General features: G+C 41.1%; 1 protein-coding gene across 1 annotated transcript; it reads left to right on the forward strand.

Moving 5' to 3' along the window:
- Positions 1 to 1161: 1161 nt before the first annotated feature.
- On the forward strand, positions 1162 to 21812 carry LOC147309061 (zinc finger protein 518A). The gene is made up of 3 exons (XM_086272227.1): positions 1162 to 1495; positions 13119 to 13186; positions 17050 to 21812. Exon 3 carries the CDS (start codon positions 17070 to 17072, stop codon positions 21111 to 21113), a length of 4044 nt encoding a protein of 1347 aa, XP_086128353.1. The 5' UTR covers positions 1162 to 1495; positions 13119 to 13186; positions 17050 to 17069; the 3' UTR covers positions 21114 to 21812.
- Positions 21813 to 22856: the final 1044 nt, after the last annotated feature.

Below are 22856 nucleotides of genomic sequence, written 5' to 3' on the forward strand. Positions count from 1 at the left end.
TGGGTAGAACACATTCCAAGGCAAAGGGAAGGAAAAGGAAAACACAGCCCTTAAAACGTGGTTACCCTTGACCCTTCATCAGAGAAGGTCAGACACCAACGAGGCAGAATGTCCTTCAGGAAGAATAAAGAACTATTCCTGAAGAATGGGTGATCAGGCCTTTTTCGTGTTTCAAAAACTCTCTACACATATTTCCAAAGTTCCTAGTAAAATAAATTTTAATAAATTTAATAAATACATTTTTAGAAATAACTCTTTGGGAATCATTATATTGGTCTTTCAAATTGTTATTCTTGGCTTCTTTTTTGTATATTCAACTAAATGAAAGTTATTTGTTATTTAAAGAAACAAGACAGAAACAAGTTTTAAAATAAGATTCTTGCTGAAATGATTAATAGGTCAGTGTTAAATGGCTTAAAACAAACAAAAACTACTAAGCTTGTGGTTAATTTGTAACTTTTTGTTTTCCAAGAAACTAATTTACAGAAAAGCTTACAGTCTGACAGAATCAAGTGTGAGATTAAGAAGACTATCTGAAATGTCACAGAGCCCTCTAACTAAAGAAAACCCTTTAAAAATTATAAACAACAGTCATCCTCCTTAACACCTTAAAGCTATATTATATGTATATATATTATATACTGTATATTAATGCTGATAATAATTTGGTCTTATTTGATAAATTGTTTATATTCTCATACATGTAGCTAGTGTGCATCATACATACATAAATTATCAACAAATAAATAATCCACCTATTTCTGCTGACACAAGTTAGTCCCACACACTTACACCCCTCACACTGAGCTTCTGTACAGTAATATCTGAAACATGCTCGGTACACAGTGCTCCGTGCTCCTGTGCCAGGGGGGCAATGAAGTAACCATTTGTAAGCTTCTCAGCTTCATCCATTACTGCATGTCTGTATGGGCTGCTGTGTCAATAACCTACATGGAATCTGTGCATCATACTGAGATCATAAAGAGACGGATTCATCTGCAGATTTAGAATTATACATAAAACATTCTCGTGTCGGAGAAAATAAAGGCATTCAAGCAACAAGCAACACACTGAACAGGAAATGGCGTGTATCCGCCATTGCTGCTCGTTGCTTCTTCTTCCCCCTATCTGGTTCACACACACACACACACTGAGGCCAAAGATGACGTAAGGCTCATGCTGCAGGTTCCTCTACGGGCGTCTCGTATAGTGGAATAAATTTCCATTTTATTGAACACGGTTTTATACGAATAAAAAAAATCCTCCCTTATGGCACTAGTTCTGTCTTTACAAGCAATACATATTCATCCGCTTCTACGTGAGTGTCAAGAACACAGCAGTACCCGGATGGACTGTCATGGCCGCCGTCGCTGTGGATCCACAGAGAGGAGAGGAAGAAGGAAAATGTTTCTGTTGTGTATTTTTTCAAGCTGAACATTGTCTTTATGATGCTGGACGTAGACGGGACGCCGCCTGAACTTCCATCGAGTTCATAGTAAGAAATAACTGGTTTCCCGTAACTTTGAATGTCTTTGCGTGGGTGGGGGCTTTATTTTGGTGTAAAATAACTGCTTATTAAACTCCACCGACACTAACCCTGTCGTGAAGTGGCTCGTATATTTCCGACTAAATGGGAAAAAATAATTTAAAAAAATCGGGCACAGTACGCTGAACTGTCACCGCGTACACCGCAGACTCCTTTGTTGTTGTTCGTCTTGCAGCCTTTAATTCTCCCACTGGTGCAGCTCTCCCTCGCGTTTCCTAAACTTAAACGACTATAGAGCAAGTTACCCGGAAAAGTACGCGGAAATTATATTAAGATGTCGAACTTTCTAGCTGTGGTACAGCTTCATATTTTGTACATATCGGCGTGTTATATTACCTATGTTATATAGTTTTGACACGGTGCAACTTTTTTTCTCATGCCCAAGCTTCTTTTATATCTGCCCATCAAGGGGTTGTGAGCATAGAGCAGCCTACCTCTCTGCATTCATGATGTTGAACGAAATCCTGGTCACTTTAAATGGCATTAGAATTACTTTCATGTGTCCACTTTATAATGCTTAATTAAAATTGACTAGGTTTATATGTATAGCATATTATGTTTTGATACTATTTTTTCCATGCTCTATGCTAGGGCTATATACACGTTTTTTAAAGTATGTGACAGTATAGTGTTAATACAAAAAGGTTTTCTTTTTTTCTCCTTTTTTTGACTGAAGTAACTAAGTCATAAAATCACGGCAGCCATTTTTCCTCCCAACATGGCTTCCTCATCCACAAGGTTGAGTGAGACCTGGTCAGCTGCACACTGATGTAACGCTGTAGTGGCAGTAACAAGGTTACATTAATTTGTATTATTTTCCCTAGACCACTGCCCATACAGTAAAAGTCAAAAGTTTAGACACACCTTCTCATCCAATGGATTTTCTTTATTTTATGACTATTTACATTGTAGATTCTAACTGAAGCAATCAAAACTATAAATGAATACATATTGAATTATGTAGTAAACCAAACTGTGTGAAATAACTCAAAAGATGTTTTAGGTTTTAGATTTTTCAAAATAGCGACCCTTTGCTTTGATTACTGCTTTGCGCACTCTTGGCATTCTCTCAATAACCTTCATGAGGTAGTCACCAGAAATGGTTTTACAACAGTCTTGAAGCAGTTCCCAGAGATGCTGAGCACTTGTTGGCTCTTTTGGCTTCCTTTTTTGATCCATCTCATCCCAATCCATGTCAATTGGGTTTAGGTCAGGTGACTGTGGAGGCCAGGCAATCTGGCGCATCACTTTCCTTATTGGTCAGATAGCCTGGAGGTGTGTTTGGGGTCACTGTCCTGTTGAAAAATAAATGATGGTCGAACTAAACGCAAAGCAGATGGAATGGCATGTTGCTGCAGGATGCTGTGGTTGCCATCCTAGTTAAGTGTGCCCTGAGTTTTGACTAAATCCACAATGGTGTCACCACCAAAGCACCATCACACCTCCTCCTCCATTCTTCACAATGGGAACCATGCATGTAGAGACCATCCAATCACCTTTTCTGCGTCGCCAAAGACAGTTGGTGGAACCAAAGATCTCAAATTTGGACTCATCAGACCAAAGCACAGATTTCCACTGGTCTAATGTCCACTCCTTGTGTTTCTTGGCCCAAACAAATCTCTTCTGCTTGTTGTTTTTCCTTAGTCGTGGTTTCTTAGCAGCTGATTGACCATAAAGGCCTGATTTGCACAGTCTACTCTGAAAAGTTCATGTAGAGATGTGTTGCATCTATCTGGGCTCTAATCTGAGGTGCTATTCACTTTCAATTTCTGAGTCTGGTGACTGTGCTGAAACTATCCTCAGCAGCAGAGGTGATTCTTCGTCTTCTTTTCCTGTGAGCTAGTTTTGCTGTAGCGCCTGTTTTTTGTCTGCACTTGGGGACATTCAAAGTTCTTTAGTTAGTTGACAGAATTCATATTATGGCAAGAACCAAAGAGTTGTCAGATACGGCTGTCATCTGTGTACCAATTAGACTTCTGCACAACATAGTTGATGATTCGAACCGATTCAGAAGTAAAGAAATTCCACAAATGAACCCTGACGAGGCACATCTGTGAAGTGAAAACCATTTCAGGTGACTACATCATGATGTTCATTGAGAGAAGGCCACGGGTTTCCAGTGGTGTCAAAAAAATAAATAATAAAGACATGTTTATCAACTTTTTTTGCTACATAATTCCATGTATCTTGCTTCATATATTTTATATCTTTTATATGTATCTACAACATAGAAATTTGGCCCAAACAAATCTCTTCTGCTTGTTGCTTTTCCTTAGTTATGGTTTCTTAGCAGCTATTTGACCATAAAGGCCTGATTCACACAGTCTCCTTTGAACAGTTGATGTAGAAATGTGTCTGCTACTGGAGCTCTGTGTGGCATCTATCTGGGCTCTAATCTGAGGTGCTGTTAACTTGTGATTTCTGAGGCTGGTGTCTTGTATGAATTAACCCTCAGCAGCAGAGGTGGGCTTCCTTTCCTGGGGCGGTCCTCATGTGAGTCAGTTTCATCGTAGCGCTTGATGGTTTCTGTGACTGCATTTGGAGACAGATTTAAAGTTTTAGTCAAAGGAGCTAGCAAAGAAAAGCGTCTGGACTTCTTTAAGTTGCTTGAAGACATTTCACCTCTCATCCGAGAAGCTTCTTCAGTTCTGGTTTAAAAACAATAAAACTAAGACTGACATTTTACAAGAGGGAAGTGCAAATTGCATTAATAAATAACATGTAAACAATAAATCTAAGAAAAACAGCTGCATGATCGTATAAAACAAAAATATATTTGGGATCTCATGCCTAACCGATGTCCTCACCTGTCACAAAATTAAGTTATCATTAAATTCTTCAGAACTGAAGAAGCTTCTCGGATGAGAGGTGAAACGTCTTCAAGCAACTTAAAGAAGTCCAGACGCTTTTCTTTGCAAGCTCCTTTGACTACGATGACCTGGATGACTGAGAACCTTCACAGACATTTAAAGTTTTAGCAGTTTTCCAGACTGGCTGCCCTTCAGTTCTTAAAGTAATGATGGGCTGAAGTTTCTCTTTACTTACAGTAGCTGATTGGTTCTTCCCATAATGTGAATTCTAACAGTTGCCAAATTGGGCTGCTAGCTGTGTACCAACCTGACTTCTGCACAACACACCTGATAGTTCCAGCCTCATTAAGAAGGCAAGAAATTCAACAAATGAACCCTGACAGGCACACCTGTGAAATGAAACCATTTTCAGGTGACGACATCATGAAGCTCATCGAGAGAACATCAAGGGTTTTGCAGTACTGTCAACAATGCAAAGGGTTGCTACTTTGAGGAATCTAAAATAGAAGATGTATTTAGAGTTATTTATACTTTTTTTTTCCTTCTTTGCTACATAAGAAGAAAAAAAATAATAAAGAAATGTAAGAATAAAGAAAAAACATTGAATGAGAAGGTGTCCAAATTTTTGATTGGTAGTGTATATCAGGAATAAGTGAAGAAGAATTCTGTTGGATTTTAAAAGAGTTCATTACAAATGTTGAAGAATGCATTCGTTTTAACAGTTGCACTGTGCAAAAAAGTAAATTGTTGGATGCAACTTCTCTTTTATAGGCTGCGTTAGCTGCTACTAGCATAACACACACTCCAATCTCTGCCTGGACTGTCAGCTTTTGAGTTAACTTTTTTTTTTAAACATGATGTGTTTTTAATCTCTGTACAGTCTACTACATACAACAAAGAAGCAACACAGTTTAAGTCTCACAGGCACCTGGTAAGGGCCTTATACTAAGATTGTGCAGGAATTTTAGTAATTGAAAACAGGGAAGTAAAAATGAAATGGTTTAAAAACAATAAAACTAAGACTGACATTTTACAAGAGGGAAGTGCAAATTTCATTAATAAATAACATGTAAACAATAAATCTAAGAAAAACAGCTGCATGAACGTATAAAACAAAAATATATTTGGGATCTCATGCCTAACCGATGTCCTCACCTGTTATAAAGCTTTTTAGAGAATGGTACAAATAATTTCCCGAAGTGTTCTATAAGTAAGTAAAATTTATTTATACAACACCTTTCAAGATAAAATCATAAAGTGCTTCACAGAATCTAAAACATAAAAACAAAAGACATGACTGAGTCCACAAATCTAAAACTCAATGTGAGGGAGTTCCAAAGTCTGGGGCCACAGTTACAAAAAGCTCTGTCACCTTTTGGACAACTAGCAAGTTCTGATCACATGACCTCAGGGACCTGCTGGGGATGTAAAAGATCACAGATGTATGTTGGTGCTTGTCCATGCAGAGCGTGGCCGTTATTTTCAGTCAGTTTGAGCGAGAAGGAGTTCTGCTGCTCCACTTCAGAAGTATGAAGTGGAGTGGGTGTAATGGGTTGTCCATGATGGAGTGCAGTTAGTTGAATGACCTCCCTGTCCCAAACTGACTCGGACATCTCCAAATTCTGACCAATGATGCTTCCAGCCTTCTTTATTCTGATGGCATTGCTGACCCCCCCCCCCCCCCCCCCCCCCCCCCCCAATTAAAGCAGGGGTAGGCAACCTTTCTGATGAGTGCCATCTAAAATTTCCTCATAAGTCAATGTGCCATATGATTGCATTAGCAATAAATTTAATAACGCTCTATATGAACAGTTACACACAATATAGAACAACTTTATAGAATTATATTTGTTTGCAGATGTTGGCAGCTATCAGCGAATAGTTATCAGCTATTTTGAAACAAAAAAATACACTTTTTATCCATAACAGCAAATACAACAGAGAGTGCAAATGCTATTTATGGTCTCCTCACAACAATGATAAGAAAAATAAACTGGGCCAATATGGCATGTTTGTTAATACAGAGACACACATGTTAATGTGATCTTTGGTCTCCCACTCAGAGACACAGGTCTCCGAGTGTCCAGCATTCATACGGTCTCGAGTACAAATGTATCCGTGTATTTCCGTGGTGCTGATGCTGCGCTGAGCGGACAGCTCCTGAAGCATTTGAAGTGTCTGAATGTGGAAATTTCAACATCGCTTGAAAAAACTGACAGCTAACAACGTCCCTCTCACCAGTAGGCAAAGTTATTTTTAGCCAATTACAAATTGAATCTGGTAGTTGGGGTTGTTAGCTAAGATACCGTCATTAAGAAGCAGCACAACTAATGTGTCTATTCGAGCTAATTTGCAATGTGCACCGCTGGCCCGGCCATTTATTTTTTTTAATGCACCTTCTCAGATTAACTCACTGCATGCCGTGCCCAAGGCTGGACTGGGACAAAAAACGGGCCCAGGCATTTTGACTAGAGACCGGCCCACCAGGTATGGGAAAAGCCATAAAGCCTTTGAATTAAAACAGATGCTGTTGTGACAGTGATGTACGCCGTCTTGTTGGTATATGTATGATTTCTATACATTTTACATCAGATAAAAACTTTGGTTGGAAGATTCAGATAATTATTTATTAAAAGTGAGACATTTTAAATGAGAATAGGGAAGAAAAGTATTTCTTTGTGCCCCCCTTTCCCTGTTAATGCCCTACCTGCCCCCCCTGGCAAAACTTTGCTAGACCCGCCCCTGCACAGTTACCAGCTATCAGCTACAGAGGATCCTGGTGTTATTTGTCTCTCAGAAACAGTTCAGAACTTCCCTTCAACTGATTCATGTCACCTAAAAGGTAAACCTGTTTCTCCATCACAGCTCTGATGATCCAGTAAGGACATTTCCTGGTTTCATCTTCATGTTTCCCTCTCACCACATATCCAAACCGACATCATGACCAGCAGCTTTACAGCTGTGGCTCCAGCAAACATCAGCTGATACTAGAAATTAATATTAAATAAATTCTAACAACAGCTGATCAAGCTTAAACGTGCTGCTGTTGTTTAGTGCGACATCCGCTAGTTTCCTCCTTCTGGCGCAAAGTGGGCGATAAACAAACAAGAGAGAAAAGTCGATCAGCTGATCATTGATCAGTTTCATGATTGAAGTAGCAACGGGAGAGAATGAGAGGAGAAGAGGCAGCTGACAGTGTAAAGAGACAGAATAAATCCAGCTTTTCCATTCTAGCTGAAGTACAGGACAATCATGTTCATTTTCAGCTCAATACGAAATGCGTGATATTTTCTCTGAATACGGGACGTTTCCATTTTTTACAGGACGGATGGCAACTCTACTAACTGACCTTATGAATAAAATGAAGTTCACTATCAGTAACATCATAGCACCCGCCCAGCTGTATATAAACTCCGTCATGCTAGCTAGCACGCAGTACGAGTTATTGTAACTGACTGTAAAAAGTCAGCACAACAAAAATAAACTCCACCTAAACTTGGTTTATATCTGACCCAGATAGACTGCAGGTCGTAACTTCTTACCTGAAGTTCAGTTCACCTGACACTCGGACCGGCGGCCGCCTCGGGTCTCTGCTCCTCCTGCCTCCCCTCTCCCTGATCCACCTGCTGGCCTCTGTGGAAGCTCCGCCATAGAAACCACCACCAAACAACTTTGGTGGTGGTTTCTATTTTTCTATTTTAGTTATTTTTACACATCTGCCAGCATCTGGCCAATCCACCACCTTTCATTGTTTATACCGTTACCAAAAAAAATAGAATTCATCAGCCCATAAAAACGAAAAATCACCATTGGGCATTTGGTCGTGCCATCAGTTAACCCTGGCACGCGTGCCCAAGGTTGCCGACCCCTGCGTTAAAGGATCTAAGCGATCTTAGAAAATAAAGTCTGCTCATCACCTTCTTGTGCACAGCATCACTGTCGGTCCTCCAATCCAGTCTGTCATTCAGGTGAACGCCAAAGTGCCTGTAGCTGTCATTGTTTGCACCTCTTCACCCATGATCTTGATTGGCCTAGACGCAGCATTTTTTTTTTTTTTTTTTTTTTTTTTCCCCCCCCACCGGAAGTCAACCTTTTGTCTTGCTAACATTCTCAAGTGAGGTGATTTCTTCCAGACCACTCCACAAAGTTTCTCACCAACTCCCTGTACTCCGACTCCTGCCCACCCTTAATACACCAAAGCACTACAGTATCATCAGAGAACTTCTGCAGGTGGCATGTTTCACTGTTTCAAATTTGAAATCTGAGGGTGTACAAGGTAATCAGGAATGGCGATAGGACTGTCTCCTCTGCTGCTCCAGTATTACTAACCATCACATCACACAGAGTGCCCCCAGGCTGTACATACTAGTGATCCAGATGTGTCATTGTTAGAGCTGGGCGATATATCGAGTTTTTTTTAAAAATATCAATATATTTTTATACGAGATATAAGATGTGACAATATCGTTTATATCGATATAGTCTATGTTACGTTATAATTATACTTGTGTACCCCCAAGTTTGCCTCACTTTCGTCCACTTTTGTCGCCTCTCGTTCACTGAACACAACTCCCCCATAGCTTCACCTGCAGGCAGCGACAAGATGGACACGGCAAATCTCCGTTAACGAGTTACCGCGGATCGCCCCGTGCGTGGGGCTGGACGGCGTCAATGTGTTAGCGAGCTAACCGTGCTAACGACATGCAGCGCCTAAATTCCTTTCATTTTCTCAAAAATTGACAGTGTGCCTTAAAATGTTTTAGTACGACTTTGGTAAGCTACGGAGCTGCAGCGCTTGATGGATTGTCGGAGCATTACGGCTACCGTAGTCTGGAGCCTCGTGGAGTAATACGTACTGTGCTTCATGATGTTGTCACCTGAAATGGTTTTCACAGATGTGCCTTGCCAGTGTTCATTTGTGGAATTTCTTGCCTTCTTAATGAGGTTGGAACTATCAGGGTTCAGACCATCAACTATGTTGTGCAGAAGGCGGGTTGGTACACAGATGACAGCCGTATCTGACAACTCTTTGGTTCTTGCCATAATATGAATTCTGTCAGCTAAGTAAAGAAAAACACCAGTCCATCATTACTTTAAGAACTGAAGGGTTAGTCGGTGCAGAAAATTGATAAAACTTTAAATGTGTCCCCAAGTGCAGACGAAAAACAGGCGCTACAGCAAAACTAGCTCACAGGAAAAGAAGACCAAGAGTTACCTCTGCTGCTGAGGATAGTTTCAGTCACCAGACACATCTCTACATCAACTGTTCAGAGGAGATTGTGCAAATCAGGCCTTTATGGTCAAATAGCTGCTAAGAAACCAAGATTAAGGAAAAGCAACAAGCAGAAGAGATTTGTTTTGGGCCAAGAAAAACAAGGAATGGCATTAGACCAGTGGAAATCTGTGCTTTGGTCTGATGGTTCCACCCGCCGTTTCTTTATGCAACAAAAAAAGATGAACACATGCGCTGTGTCCAAATCCTTCGAAAAACCCGGCCTACGTAGACCAGGTAGGCCGCGAAGACCAGAAATGCAAGGCCATTAAATTGAAGGGGCTAGCCTACGACGTCCAGCTTCTGTCATTTATACCTGTGTGACTGTCTAACAGACAAATATTAATATACAGCGACCATTGTCTGAAGGCTTTAGTTATATTTAAGGACAATATCCCATATCCCGAAAATAAACTAAAAAGATTTAAACATTATATGTTTCAGATAAAATGGAAGACAAACTTTTGCAGTGAATATTTATTGGAAGAGAAAATGTTCAATATAATTTAAGATGTTGAAGGTATCAGAGCATTAAATATGCTGATTTTTGGGTAAGAGGGTCTAACAGGAGATGATACAGAAACATGACATCCTTAAAAAAATACTTAGACCCTTTCTGAATTTACAACTTTTCACAATTCTTTCAGCTTTTTATTTAAAAGAGCTCCACAAGTACAATCCAACTAAAAAAGAAATATTTTAACTAAATATATTTTGGATAAAGGACATAAAATCCTGCAGAAATATTGGGCTTATAACAAAGGTGACAGGCTCAGGTTGTATGATATAAGCATGACAAAAATGGCACAGGAACAGAAGGAGGACCTCTCCATGTACTGTCTTATTATTAGTGGTTTATACAGGATGAGACCTCTTTTAACTCTAAACTTCAGCACAGCATGGTTTAGTCTGTTTCCTTAATACAGTTCACGGATTAGATGTTTGATCCCTGTAAATACACTTAGCTTAAAGAGTGAACCGTCTGCTCGTTTTATTAATTTTTAAGTACGTTTGTCTCCACACTGCCAAACAGACGCAGCTTCAGTAGAAAACTGAACTGATTAACCAACCAAAGCTCATATGACCCAAGCCGCATTAAGTGGTGATATCACTAACATCACGTAACTTAGCCGAAGGTTAGTTGAATATAACTGTTTAAGATTCTTTGCTATGCTAACATTTGGTTGGCTGGATATTTTGGTGAGATAAAACCTAGTATTTACTTTTAAAAGTTTATTTCTGGACCGCTTTTCTTCGACCATCCGCCATTTTTCCCCAAAAATTTCTTCAACCCTTGATTCACAATGAATCCTGGAATAGGGTGGACCATGAAGTATACACAGACCCGTCCTTCAAATCTGGGGAAAAGGAGGACGCATTTGTGGGCTGCATTTGGAGCAGCCTACGAATTTGGACAGCCTTTGTCTCCTTGCTGTGACATAATCGGCCTAGGCATATGTGGCTCCCGGGTTGTATTTTGCCCACAACTTAATAAGTATTGAATATGTCACCAATTTTGTGTATATATATATATATATATATATTTTTTTTTTTTCTTACCATCCAATCCACCCATGCAATGTCCATAAATTATGTATAATAATACACCCAATTACATGACACAGGAAAAGAATTATTGAACACATGAAGAAATGGACGGGCAAGACTGCCTCTGATGTGCTGAGAACTACCAGCTCTAAACACTTTATGACTACAGACGTGAGGGCTATAGATCTGTAGGCATTGACGCTGTCTATACCAGTCTTTTTGGTGATGGGAATGATAGTGGAGGCCTTCAGACAGGTGGCATAGGGTCAGGAAGGTTAAACAACCTGATGAGGATCCTTGTCATTTGGTCCGCACAGGTTTTTCCCACAGTGTTGGGCTGGCTGAAAGCTCTCCTAGGGTTCAGCACTCTGTATCCTCCTGACATCATAATCCAGGGGGGTGTTGAACACTTCTATGATCATGAGGATGCTGTTGGCAGTTGGAGTCTCTGACTTTTGCAGTTGGTGAGGCTCCACACATGGTGGGGGTTGTCAGTTAGGAATACTCCTCATGTAGGCCTATTTGGCCTGTTTTATGCCCCTCCTCAGCCTGGCTCTGGCAGTGCTGTATAGAGAACTGAGTGAAGGTCTACAGGTCGTGCTGTTCGAAGATGTACCAGTCTGTCAGATCAAAACAGTTCTATTGCTGGAGAAGAGCATCATCTGGCCATGTCTTAATGACCCAGGTGCTTGGAGAAGTTTGTTTCCTCATGTCTATCAATCTATCCATCAATCAATCAATCAAGGCTTTAATCGGCACGTGCAGGTTGCCCTGCAGTGAAATAGGACCCCCCCCCCCACTACAATGGGAAAGTACAAGAGGAAAAAAGAGACCTCCACTCATGCTGGGTTCCTGGGAGGACAGCATGAGAACAGGAAACAAACTCCTCTGCACAAAAAAGCACATAAATGTCCACAGCACAACATTATGGAGCACGTGACAAGCCACAGGGTCGGGTGGGGGGTGAGGAGTAATCCGAAGCAAACACAGCAGCCATCCTGCCCAGTGCTACCATTCCAGCGTGGGCTCAGACCCGCCGTGTTCCCAGGAGGGCACAAGCATCGAAGGCGTTTGGAAAGGGAGGGGGGATGAATGTGTGCATATTAGTGTATATGTATGTGTGTGCGTGTCCAGAATTCAGCTGAGACAGTGTCCTTCGCCCTGCTAGGCTAAGTAAACAGTCTTCCAGCCAACCCAGGTGGCCTTGCATGGAATGGGAAGGAACAGACTAAACACAGTCGTTATCAGGGTGTTTTAAGTCCGGTGAGCAGTGACGGTCTATAATTCTGCTGTTATGGTACCAGCCCTGAAGCATATAAGCACAGAGTCCACCGCCCCTTCCCTTACTTGAGACATTATTGCAGTCCTGGGGTTGTAATGTCCGGCCCAGTAGCTCCACTGAGTTATCTGAGATTTTTGACGGGAGCCAGGATTCAATCAATAGACAACACTCCTGGAGACAAAGCAGTTCAGTAGATTTCTGATTGTAGCAGCTGTTTGTTTTTGGGGTTTTTTGTTGTTTTTTTGGGGGTCTTCACCTGATGTCCACCACCCTGGGGCTGTATGAACAATGACAAGAGGGAGGATGTGAAGATGAATTAGAGTTGGCGGTGGGGTAATGCAGAATAATGCATGCACAAGCATAGACGTAGGTCTAAAGAGAGAGATTAGATTTGTGTTTCACTTTGACTACCTGTGGGGTGTCATGTTTGCCTGTACTGTATGCCATGTAGAAGAATACAAACAGCAGTTCATGGTCAGTAGGACAATTGTTTTTTCTTATAAAATATTTTTTAATGTGAAGAAGTCCCAAAAAAACCTTTAACAACTGATGTATACTTGTGATATACAGAGCATGCATGGTTATTAATAACACTATTACAGTTAATAGTAAGGATTGTTGTTGAAATTGTTTTTGTGATTGTATGCCTCTGTCTTCCAGACATTGGGATCACACTACAAACTCCTTTTCTTCAGAACACTGGTTAAGGTTTTCCCAAAGGAGCACAGGTAACAATAACTGGTTATATAATGTCATTAATTCTTACCTGAGTAATGCTGTTAACTTCAGGCATGACATGTTTTATTTGTTGGTTTGTGTTTGTCTCCCAGTGCTTAATGAATTGACTATCAGTTTTTGTTGAAATAATTTTCTCATTTGCAAAAGAATATTTTTGGAGTAATCGTTATTGCGATCCACAGACTATATAATGGAGATGCAAATAGCATAATGTGAATTTAGATGGTTTGTCTGTCTAAGATCTGAGTCATCCTGGACAATCCCACAGTGCTTCATAAATGTTGATGATGTCCAGGCTCTTGAAATGCTTTTGAATGCATTTTCTGCTCAAAAAACAAAACAAATGGTATCTGTAATTGGAATTGATGCATCAAAAATGTAAGGAATTTGCTAGTTATATAGCTGTATTTTACTTACACCACGTAAACTCTAAAATATTTCTTAACATGAATTTCAGGGCAGTATATCATGCCGATGATTATTCATAGGTAAGTGGAAAAATAAGTGAAAACGCAGCAAATGTCCAAAGAAATATAGGTTTAATGTCATTAATAAGCTTTGAGACACATTGTGTGATAGTGATAATAATAATAATAATAATAATAATAATAATAATGGATTTCATTTATTTAGCACTTTTCTAGGCACCCAAAGTGCTTTACAATTCCACTATTCATTCACTCTCACATTCACACACTGGTGGAGGCAGCTACAGGTGTAGCCACAGCTGCCCTGGGGCAGACTGACAGAAGCGAGGCTGCCGTATCGCGCCATCGGCCCCTCTGGCCAACACCAGTAGGCGGTAGGGTAAAGTGTCTTGTCCAAGGACACAACGACCAGGACAGCAGGGGGATCGAACCGGCAACCTTCCGGTTACAGATGAGCTTCCCAATTCCCTGAGCCACGGTCACAGTGATGTCACAGTGATGTCACAGTATTGGATTTATTTGCTCTTTGTATACCAGTACTTTAAAAAAACTGCTATTTGATGCCATCCTGAAATAAATATAACCACACTAAGAGTATAAAATTCGAGGATATAACTGTGTGGGGAGAAGACTAAAAATTAAGAGATTCAAATATTCATGATCCGAGGGTGCTGGGGCTCAAGACACATCACAATATTAATTGTGTATCGCGATATATCCCAAAATATTGCAATATTGGATTTTCCTCATATTGCCCAACACTAATGACAACACTCTTTATCCTCTTGAGGATATTCGAGTGATCAAGATTGAAAGGGTTTATTGTCATGTGTGCAAAGAAAAAGCATTTCTCTGTACAGTGAAATTCTTTTTCTGCTGTCCATATGCAGATGCCGGTTAATACGTACACATAGATTAAATACAAATACCAGGAATAAATAAGTGGAGACAAAAAATAAGTGTCAAATAGATTTATGTGCAAAAGAGCTTAATATGCTGGTTATGTGAGATGACCTGATGTGCAAAAATAATTATTACTGTTAAAATAGGTCAGCTGTTCAAGACTCTGATAGCAGTGGGGAAGAAGGAGTTGTTGAGTCGGGATGTTGTAGATTTCACACTTCTAAACCTTCGTCCCGAGGGCAGAAGTGTGAACAGTCCGTGCTGAGGGTGTGTGGGGTCTTTGAGGATGGAGGTAGGTCTCCTCTGGACTCTGCGATGGTAGATGCTCTGCAGAGACGGCAGCGGGGTCCTGATGATCTTCTCCCCGCAGTTGATATCACTCTCTGCAGGCATTTGCAGTCCATGGCAGCAGTGCTGCTGTACCATGCAGTGATGCAGCTGGTCAGTGTGCTCTCCACAGTGCAGCCTTAGAACCTGCTGAGGATCTTGGCTGACATACCAAATTTCCTCACCCTCCTCAGGAAATACAGCCACTGCTGAGCCTTCTTGACCAGCTGTGTGGTGTTCAGTGTCCAGGTGAGGTCCTCAGTGATGTAGATGCCTAGGTATCTAAAGCTGCTCACCCTCTCCACTTCACTCTTATCAGTTTTGAGGGTGAGGTTGTTGTCCTCACACCATGACACCATATCGGCCACCTTTCTCCTATAAGGCACTTCGTCTCCTCCAGTGATGCGACCAATCACTGCAGTGTCATCCGCCAACTTCAGTATGGTGTTATCCCTATTGGAGGCGACACAGTCGTGGGTGTACAGGGTGTAGAGGATGGGACTGAGGACGCAACCCTGTGGAACTCCAGTGTTAGTAATAATGCTGGCTGAAGTCCTGTTGCCAATCCTGATGGACTGGGGCCTGCCAGTCAAAAAGTCCTGTAGCCAGTCACATAGGGGTGGGGTGTAGGCCGAGTGTTGCCAGATTGTGAGTGAGTTTGTGTGGAATGACAGTATTGAAGGCAGAGCTGTAATCAACAAAAAGTACCTTGATGGTATGAGCCTTTGTTTTCCAGGTGGGTGAGGGAATAGTGAAGGGCAGCAGCAATGGTGTCTGACGTGGACCTATTGGGCCAGTGGGCATACTGCAGGGGAGAGTGTCTGGGATGTTGCTCTGGATGTAGGCCAGCACCACTCTCTCGAAGCACTTTGTAATGATTGGAGTGAGTGCAACTGGTCTAGTCATTTAGGCGAGTGGCTGGGCTTTTCTTGGGAGTCTGTCCAGCCAGTCTACATGTGTTTGTTTTTTTTGTTTTGTTTTTTAGATTTGGATTCAACTGCATCCCTCAGGGTATCCTGTGGGGAGTTTTATGGGAGTATGAGGTGTCTGGCTGATTGTTACAAGCCATTCAATCTCTGTACAACCACAGCTAGAGCTCGGTCCACATTGACTGCAAAAAGTCTGACTCATTTCCAGTGGGTGCTGAACTCCTCCAGGGCTGCCCTTTGTCATTAGTTTGTTTATAAATTGTTTGGATAGAATATCTAAGCATAGCCAAGTGGTGGCAGGCTTCCGCCTTGGTAACCTCCGAACCTCATCTTTACTTTTTGTGGATGATATAGTTTGGTACTGGCCTCCAGATCACACTAGAGTGGTTTACAGGTAAATGTGAAAGACCTCCAAGTCTGAGGCCATGGTCCTCAGCTGGATTAGGGTGGAGTGCCCACTCCTGGTCAGGGACAAGTTCCTGCCCCCAAGTGGAGGAGAAGTATCTTGGGATCTTGTTCACAAGTGAGGGAAGAGGGTAACAGGAGATTACGAATTGGGGCTGCAGCTGCAGTGATGTGGTCATGGCACCAGTCTGTCGTGGTGAAAAGAGAGCTTAGTGTGAAAGTGAAGCTGTGAATTTACTGGTTACAAGCAGCAGAAATTGGCTTTCTCTGAAGGTTCGCTGGGCTCTTTCGGTTGGCTGAGCTCCTCACGCTCTTAGAGAAAGGGTGAGGACCTCAGAGTAGAACCGGTACTCCTCTGGGTGAGGTGTTCTAGAGGCCCTGGGGTTGGCCTAGGACACAGTGGAGAGATTACATATATCTCAGCGGGCATAGAACACACAACACTTTGTGGTGTGTCAGCCAGTCGTGCACCTCTCAATTTTTGTAACTTGGCATGTCACACCAGATCTACTGCATGTGGATTGAAGACATGTGTATGATGATGTTGATTTCATACTGGGATTTAAATGATATTCCACCTCAGGACCTCAAAGACATACAGATATACAGGGGGAGACTTTGGAACACTTTGAAAACTGTTTGTGGAAAAAATCAAGTCTTGGCTTATGGTTTTTGACGACTTCTGGCTTCCTCTGCCATAACAGCAGGTATAAATATAAAGTTCAAAGTTTCTTTTAAATGTGGTTGCAGCAGTTAGCAAAGCTGCCATTACCCAGTCCCAGATTAGCGTGTGTGTATGTGTGTGTGTGTTGGTGCATCTCTCCACTTGTATTAATCAAGAATATATTTGATGTCTTACAGAAACCTTCATACTTGCAACAATGGAAGAAGATGGATTACCATATGACTCTCCAAAAAACTGCAACAGATCTGTAATAGAGGATGAAAAGGAAAAAGTAAAAGACTTTCTGTATAAACATTTCAGAGATGTAACAGATGGGTCGCTCTTCAGCAATTCAGAAGAATCTGCCATTAAGGATAATGGGACTTCCACTAGGAAAGATAAAAACCCTCTTAACAAAGCCCATTGTAAAATTCAACAAGGGGCTGTATTCTCTGGCAAAATTTTGAGTTTTGGATGCTCAGTTTGTAAAGATAACTGTACTTTTAGCCCCAATGACCTTCTCAAACATTTTAGAGCAGTTCACAGAGGAACCCTTCCTACATACCCTTGTGATTTATGTGATTTTGTCACAAATGAGTTTCCTGCTCTTCAGCGCCATCGGATTGAGCACAGAAATACTTTGGTTACATGTGAACTTTGTAATGATGATGTGCAGTACTCTCTTCTTTTGCTTACTAGACACTACATCATGTGCCACAGTGTAAATGGACAGTTCAGCTGTGACTGGTGTGAGTTTACAACTGTGGATGCAGGGACATTTGTCCAGCATATCCATCATCATAATGAAAGTCATTGGAAGTGTTTGAAATGCAAACATATTAGCTTGAATGAAGAGGATCACCAGAAGCACATGAAAGCTCACACAGGTACATTTCCTTTCACATGTCAAGTCTGTGGATATGGTGCAGCAAGAAGTGAGTACCTTAAAAAACACATGGCAGCTGTTCACAAAGAGGTGACAGAAAGAAAAAATGCATGGAAGGCGATAGAAGACAATGGCTCACCAGCAAATTCATCTGTGAACTTGAAATTGATGCTTAAAAAGAATAGTGAGTCACAGGAGACTCAAAGGATATCGAAACAATATCAAAGTGGCAAACTAATTAAGCCAGACAAATCCTTAGAGGACACCCAGCACTTTGTTGATGGGACTGTAGCAAAAAAGGACAAAACTTTGAGCAAAGTTTCCCATAATACAGAACAGTCAACACCAATCACGTTGGAGGAATGTGACAATTGTACAGCCTCTGATAGTGGAAGTCACAACAATGCTAACGGACTGACTGTTCTAATGGTTAAGAACAAAATCTCCCTCCCCCCTAACTGTACAACTAAAGTTATGGGATTCAAGATGGTCGATGGAAAAAAACATTTAGTTCTCAAAGTAATCCCAACAACAAAGCAAGATCAGAATCATTCCGTTGCTGAAGGGGGGTTCTCCACACTAAATTCTGTGTTTGATAAAAGTAAAAACTCTGAGAATGAGCTTTGCTCTGATAGCAGGAGCTTAACATCACAGTGCTTAGCTGTTTCACCAAGAAGTGGATCTTGCATACAGATAGATCAAGAGGATATTTTGGCAGTTAAAGTAAAAATTGAGGAGGAGGAAACATCAGTTGGGGCCCTAAGTTCAACTCCACATATTGAAAGTGTTGGAGAACAAACAAATGCTATATTAGATACATCATTAAATTGTGCAGATGTCTCATGTCCCACAAGAAATGAGTTGGATCAGGCACATCATCCAAATGAAACAAGCTCTATGGAAGAAATGAACTTGAAAAGTAAGTCAGTTACCCAAACTCCCAGTCCTTGTAACTGCCATGGTGTTTCCAGCCACCCTGCAACAGTGTGTTCTGTTAAGGTCAGTGGTTTATCTTCACCTTCAAAGTTTGCTCAAGATACACTGCTTCCCAAACCCATCTTTAGACAAATCGACGAGGAGCCTAAAGCAGTAAATGAGCTATCCACACCTGACAGCATTTGCAGCCTAACTGATGAGCACAAAGGGAATTCTGCTTTTAACACTATGGAAAATGGACATCAGTCATTCCACATTTCATCAGATAAAAATGATAGGTTTAGAACTGAGATTGTACATAAAAACAGACAGGAAAATGCAAAACATACATCGTGTTGCCCATCACAGCTGTCTCCACCAAATTCAGTTAGCTGCAGAGAAAATGCCATTGGCTCGGAGAAATGTATTCAGGACTCACCAAACCAAGAAGTATTTACTTTTCACAATTATTCGAAGGATGCTTTCAACATTTCATCAAACATCACCCCAAACTTGGAGAATAATTCGGATGATAACTCTGCAAATAAAAGACATACCTCTAAATCATCACACTTCAACTTGACATCAGCAGGATTACCAGAACAATGCACAGAAAGTGCAAATAGTGACACTGAAGTTGATGAGTGTATATCTAATGTTGATGGTCCTCTGACAGAAGAAAATCCCGATGTAGTGCTCCAAGACTTCAATATTGTCAAAATTGAGGAAGAGACCATTCCGATATCTAAAAGACAGCCTACGGGTAGTTTAACATCCCTTGGCAATTTTGTGGAAGAACATTCTGATGCAATCATTACTCAACAGCTTAACAAGGAAAGAACGGGTTCTTCAAGTGCAAACAATGATTCTTTAAAACCAACAAAAAGAACTGTGCGAATTCTTCAGCTACCAGAGGCTAATCAGCCAGTACTCCTGACTAGGGCTAGTGAGAACCAATTTGCAATGCCAGTGCAGGTCAAGGCTACCCCAGGCTTTAAACTCATAGCAAATTCTGCAAAGCCTCAAATCAATGTGTCTTACGTTGAAAGTTCAAGTAAAACCACAGGTCTAAATCCAGACAGCAAAAGGATAGGTGTACAAGCAATAAAACCTGGAACTGCTGAAAAAGGGACCGCTCTTCTTTCTGGTGTTCAACCAGGTTTTGGTACTGGTTTAAATCACTACCTTATTAACAGTGCAGGTTTAAAATGCCCTGTACTCTTTTCAAGCACATCACAAAATACAACTTCAGACAAAACTGCAAAGTCTCAGTCAACGTGCTACTTAGTACAAAGGTCTGTTCCTTTTGTCCAGGCCGCTAATACTCCTGCCCTCAGACTGGCAAGTGCCCAGCTCCCACTTAACTCACGGCCAGTGCTAGCGATGCCAGTGAGTAGTGCAGACAAACCCAGCGCACTGCAGACTGGTCGGCAAGCCTTCTTGCTGCGGTACATTTCTCAACCCAAATCAAGCCTACTTTTGAACAACCAAGAGCCAAACAATGGAACTCATTGCAGCCAGACGAATGAGGGCTCTGGAAACAAAGTTATATTTAAAATTGTCACACCCACTAGTAGCCTTCTTACAAATGGCACTCCCACCTCAAATAATCAACCTTTGTTTTTGGCCACCAGACCCCAGACTCAGTGTTTCCTGGTGTCGACAAACAAAACTAATGCAGCTGCTTCCACTGGAATAAAAAAGTTGATCACCATTCACAATACCAAACAAAAAGATGTCATTGATTCCTGCAGTGCACCTTCTCAGACAACTATAAAGGCACAACAACTGTGTGACTCAGAGAAACCTGTCCTCGCCCCAAGGCCAATTCGGCCTCCAAGCCAAAGGAAAAGGCGCAGGAAAGCATTATTTGACGAACTTCCAGGAGCAGTGCACAAGGCAAGAAGATTCCTGAGTAAACCACCAACTGAGAAAGAGACTCTGTTATGGAAACCTGTAGCCAAAGAGGTAGAACGGACACTTAGACTTGCCCCATTGAATTCTCTACAGCAGATCAAATGCCCTAGTAGAAACCAGCCTGTAGTGGTGCTCAATCATCCAGATGCTGACATTCCTGAAGTGGCCAACATCATGAAGGTAGTAAATAGGTACAAAGGTGCTGTCACGAAGGTCTCTCTGTCTCAAAAAACAGTCCAAGCACTCTTAGAGCTTGGCACCCAAGGGAAGAATTCCTCAACCAAAGACGCATCTCATTTCGACAATCCAAAATCTCGACCGGTTCAAAGTTCTGTCCGGGAGCGATTCCTCCTTAAATTGAAACTAAAAAAAAAAAGCAAAAAGAAGTATGAGGTTGTAAAAACGTTATCAGGTTGTAGAGAAGAGCAAGTAATGTTTGACTGCTGGTTTTGTGGTCGGCTCTTCAGCAGTCAAGAGGATTGGATTGGCCACGGTCAGAGGCATCTCATGGAGGCAACTAGAGACTGGAATAAACTATTCTGAAATTTTTCTACCACATTAAGATGGGTGGACATGTTCTCCTGAGTGGAACTGTTGTTCTGCTGCTGGTTGTATATTGTATATTTGTGCATTAACAGCCTTCCACTATTAGTTTGTTCTCTGTATGTTCTCTGTAAATTTAAATATATATTCTTGAGTCATAGTTTCTTTTAATAGGTGCATATTCTGGTAAATGATGCACTGCATGCATGATTTGTCATACATGCAGATGTCTAATTGAACTGTGAAAATGGTACACTGTAATTAGGGTTGTGTTAAGAGCACTGGCTGAACAAAAAAAACATAAGCAAAGGTTGTATGTCGAGTTGGATTGAATTCCTCAGGTAATTTTAGAATTCATTTGGCTTGTCATGTGTCATTTTTGTAAATCATAGTTCTAGTTTAAGGGACTTTTGTATTTTTTATTATTCTGTACTCAAGGACATGAAGCTGTTATTTGTATAGTTAACAATAAACCTTATAAACGACCTACATTATTTTATGTTTGTGAAGGAAGGGGAAAAAGATCTTGGTCTGAATGATTCCCCCCCCGCCCAAAAAATATAGTTATAATTGAAAAGTGTATCATTCTATACTATAATGTTTACAGTTTTATCAGGATTTCCCTGTACCATAACATGAGCTGCACCTTTTCATAGTTACCTGTCTAAAACACCCAAGAGAATAAATTGTTGTGAGTCATTGTTTGAGTCTAAATTTAATGACAAATCATTAGGATGATTTTTCTTTCAGCCTATGCATTTATTTCTTCGGTCTTTCAAAGGCTACGTTCACACTGCGGGCGAAAGCGCATCAAATCTGACTTTTTTGAGCCTATGCGACCCATATCCGATCATGGTATGACAGTGTGAACAGTGCAAATCCGATATTTTCAAATCCAACCTGGGTCACTTTCGTATATGGTACTGAATCCGATACATATCTGATGTTTTAGAAAGCGACTGCTGTTTGATGGTCACGTCGCATTAAATCCGTCTTTTACGTCACTGACACAAGACAAGACGCCAATTATCAGCGCTGGAGAAGCACCCGAGAAGACATTGTGAACGCTTCCTGGCCATCCTGTGTAGATGTTAGTGAAATTGTTGGGAAGACAACGTTGGAGAAATGTGAACATTTTATTTGTACTGTATAATCTGCAGATTCTGACAGAAATCTGCAGCTAGAACCACCGCTCCTCTCTAAAACAGCAATAAGTGTAATTATTAGGCCATATGTAAATAACAAAATAACTTTATAACGTAAAGCAAAATTGGGAAACGTAAAGTCCGAAACAAGTCTTTATATTAAGGTCCATCAGTCAAATAATACTTATTGGTCTGGGTCTAAACAGAGCGCATTGTGTGTGACGTCTTCTTTTGCGCATGTGGCCGCTTTGAGGGTTCACACTAGAGCGCGTTTGCTGTCACATTTTATTTGTAGTGTGAACAAGCAGACGACAAAATCGGATTTGATCAAAAAATCGGAATTGAGCATTAAGACCTGCAGTGTGAACGTAGCCAATGAAGCTTTTGGTGCACTATGTTGCTACCAAAAAAGCTAAAAATGTCAGTCAAGTGTTGCGTGGTTTGACAGTCAAGTTTGACATTCACTTCCAAAAATTCCAAAATGACTGGCCTCTTTAATATAGTCTGTTAGTTCATTAGTGATGGAGGTAATGGGTCCAAGATGCAGACCAAAACCTGTTTTATTCATGTTGTTGTTCGCCCTGTTTGTGTTTTTTCA

This window comes from Aulonocara sp. 'chitande type north' Nkhata Bay, linkage group LG18 (genome assembly GCF_057382095.1).
Source record: "Aulonocara sp. 'chitande type north' Nkhata Bay isolate Kocher_YH1m ecotype deep benthic linkage group LG18, A_spYH_male_GT1.1, whole genome shotgun sequence".
Lineage (NCBI taxonomy): Eukaryota > Metazoa > Chordata > Actinopteri > Cichliformes > Cichlidae > Aulonocara > Aulonocara sp. 'chitande type north' Nkhata Bay.

Coding starts and splice junctions, on each gene's coding strand:
- LOC147309061 (XM_086272227.1), top strand. CDS start 17,070: ATGGAAGAAGATGGATTACCATATGACTCTCCAAAAAACTGCAACAGA.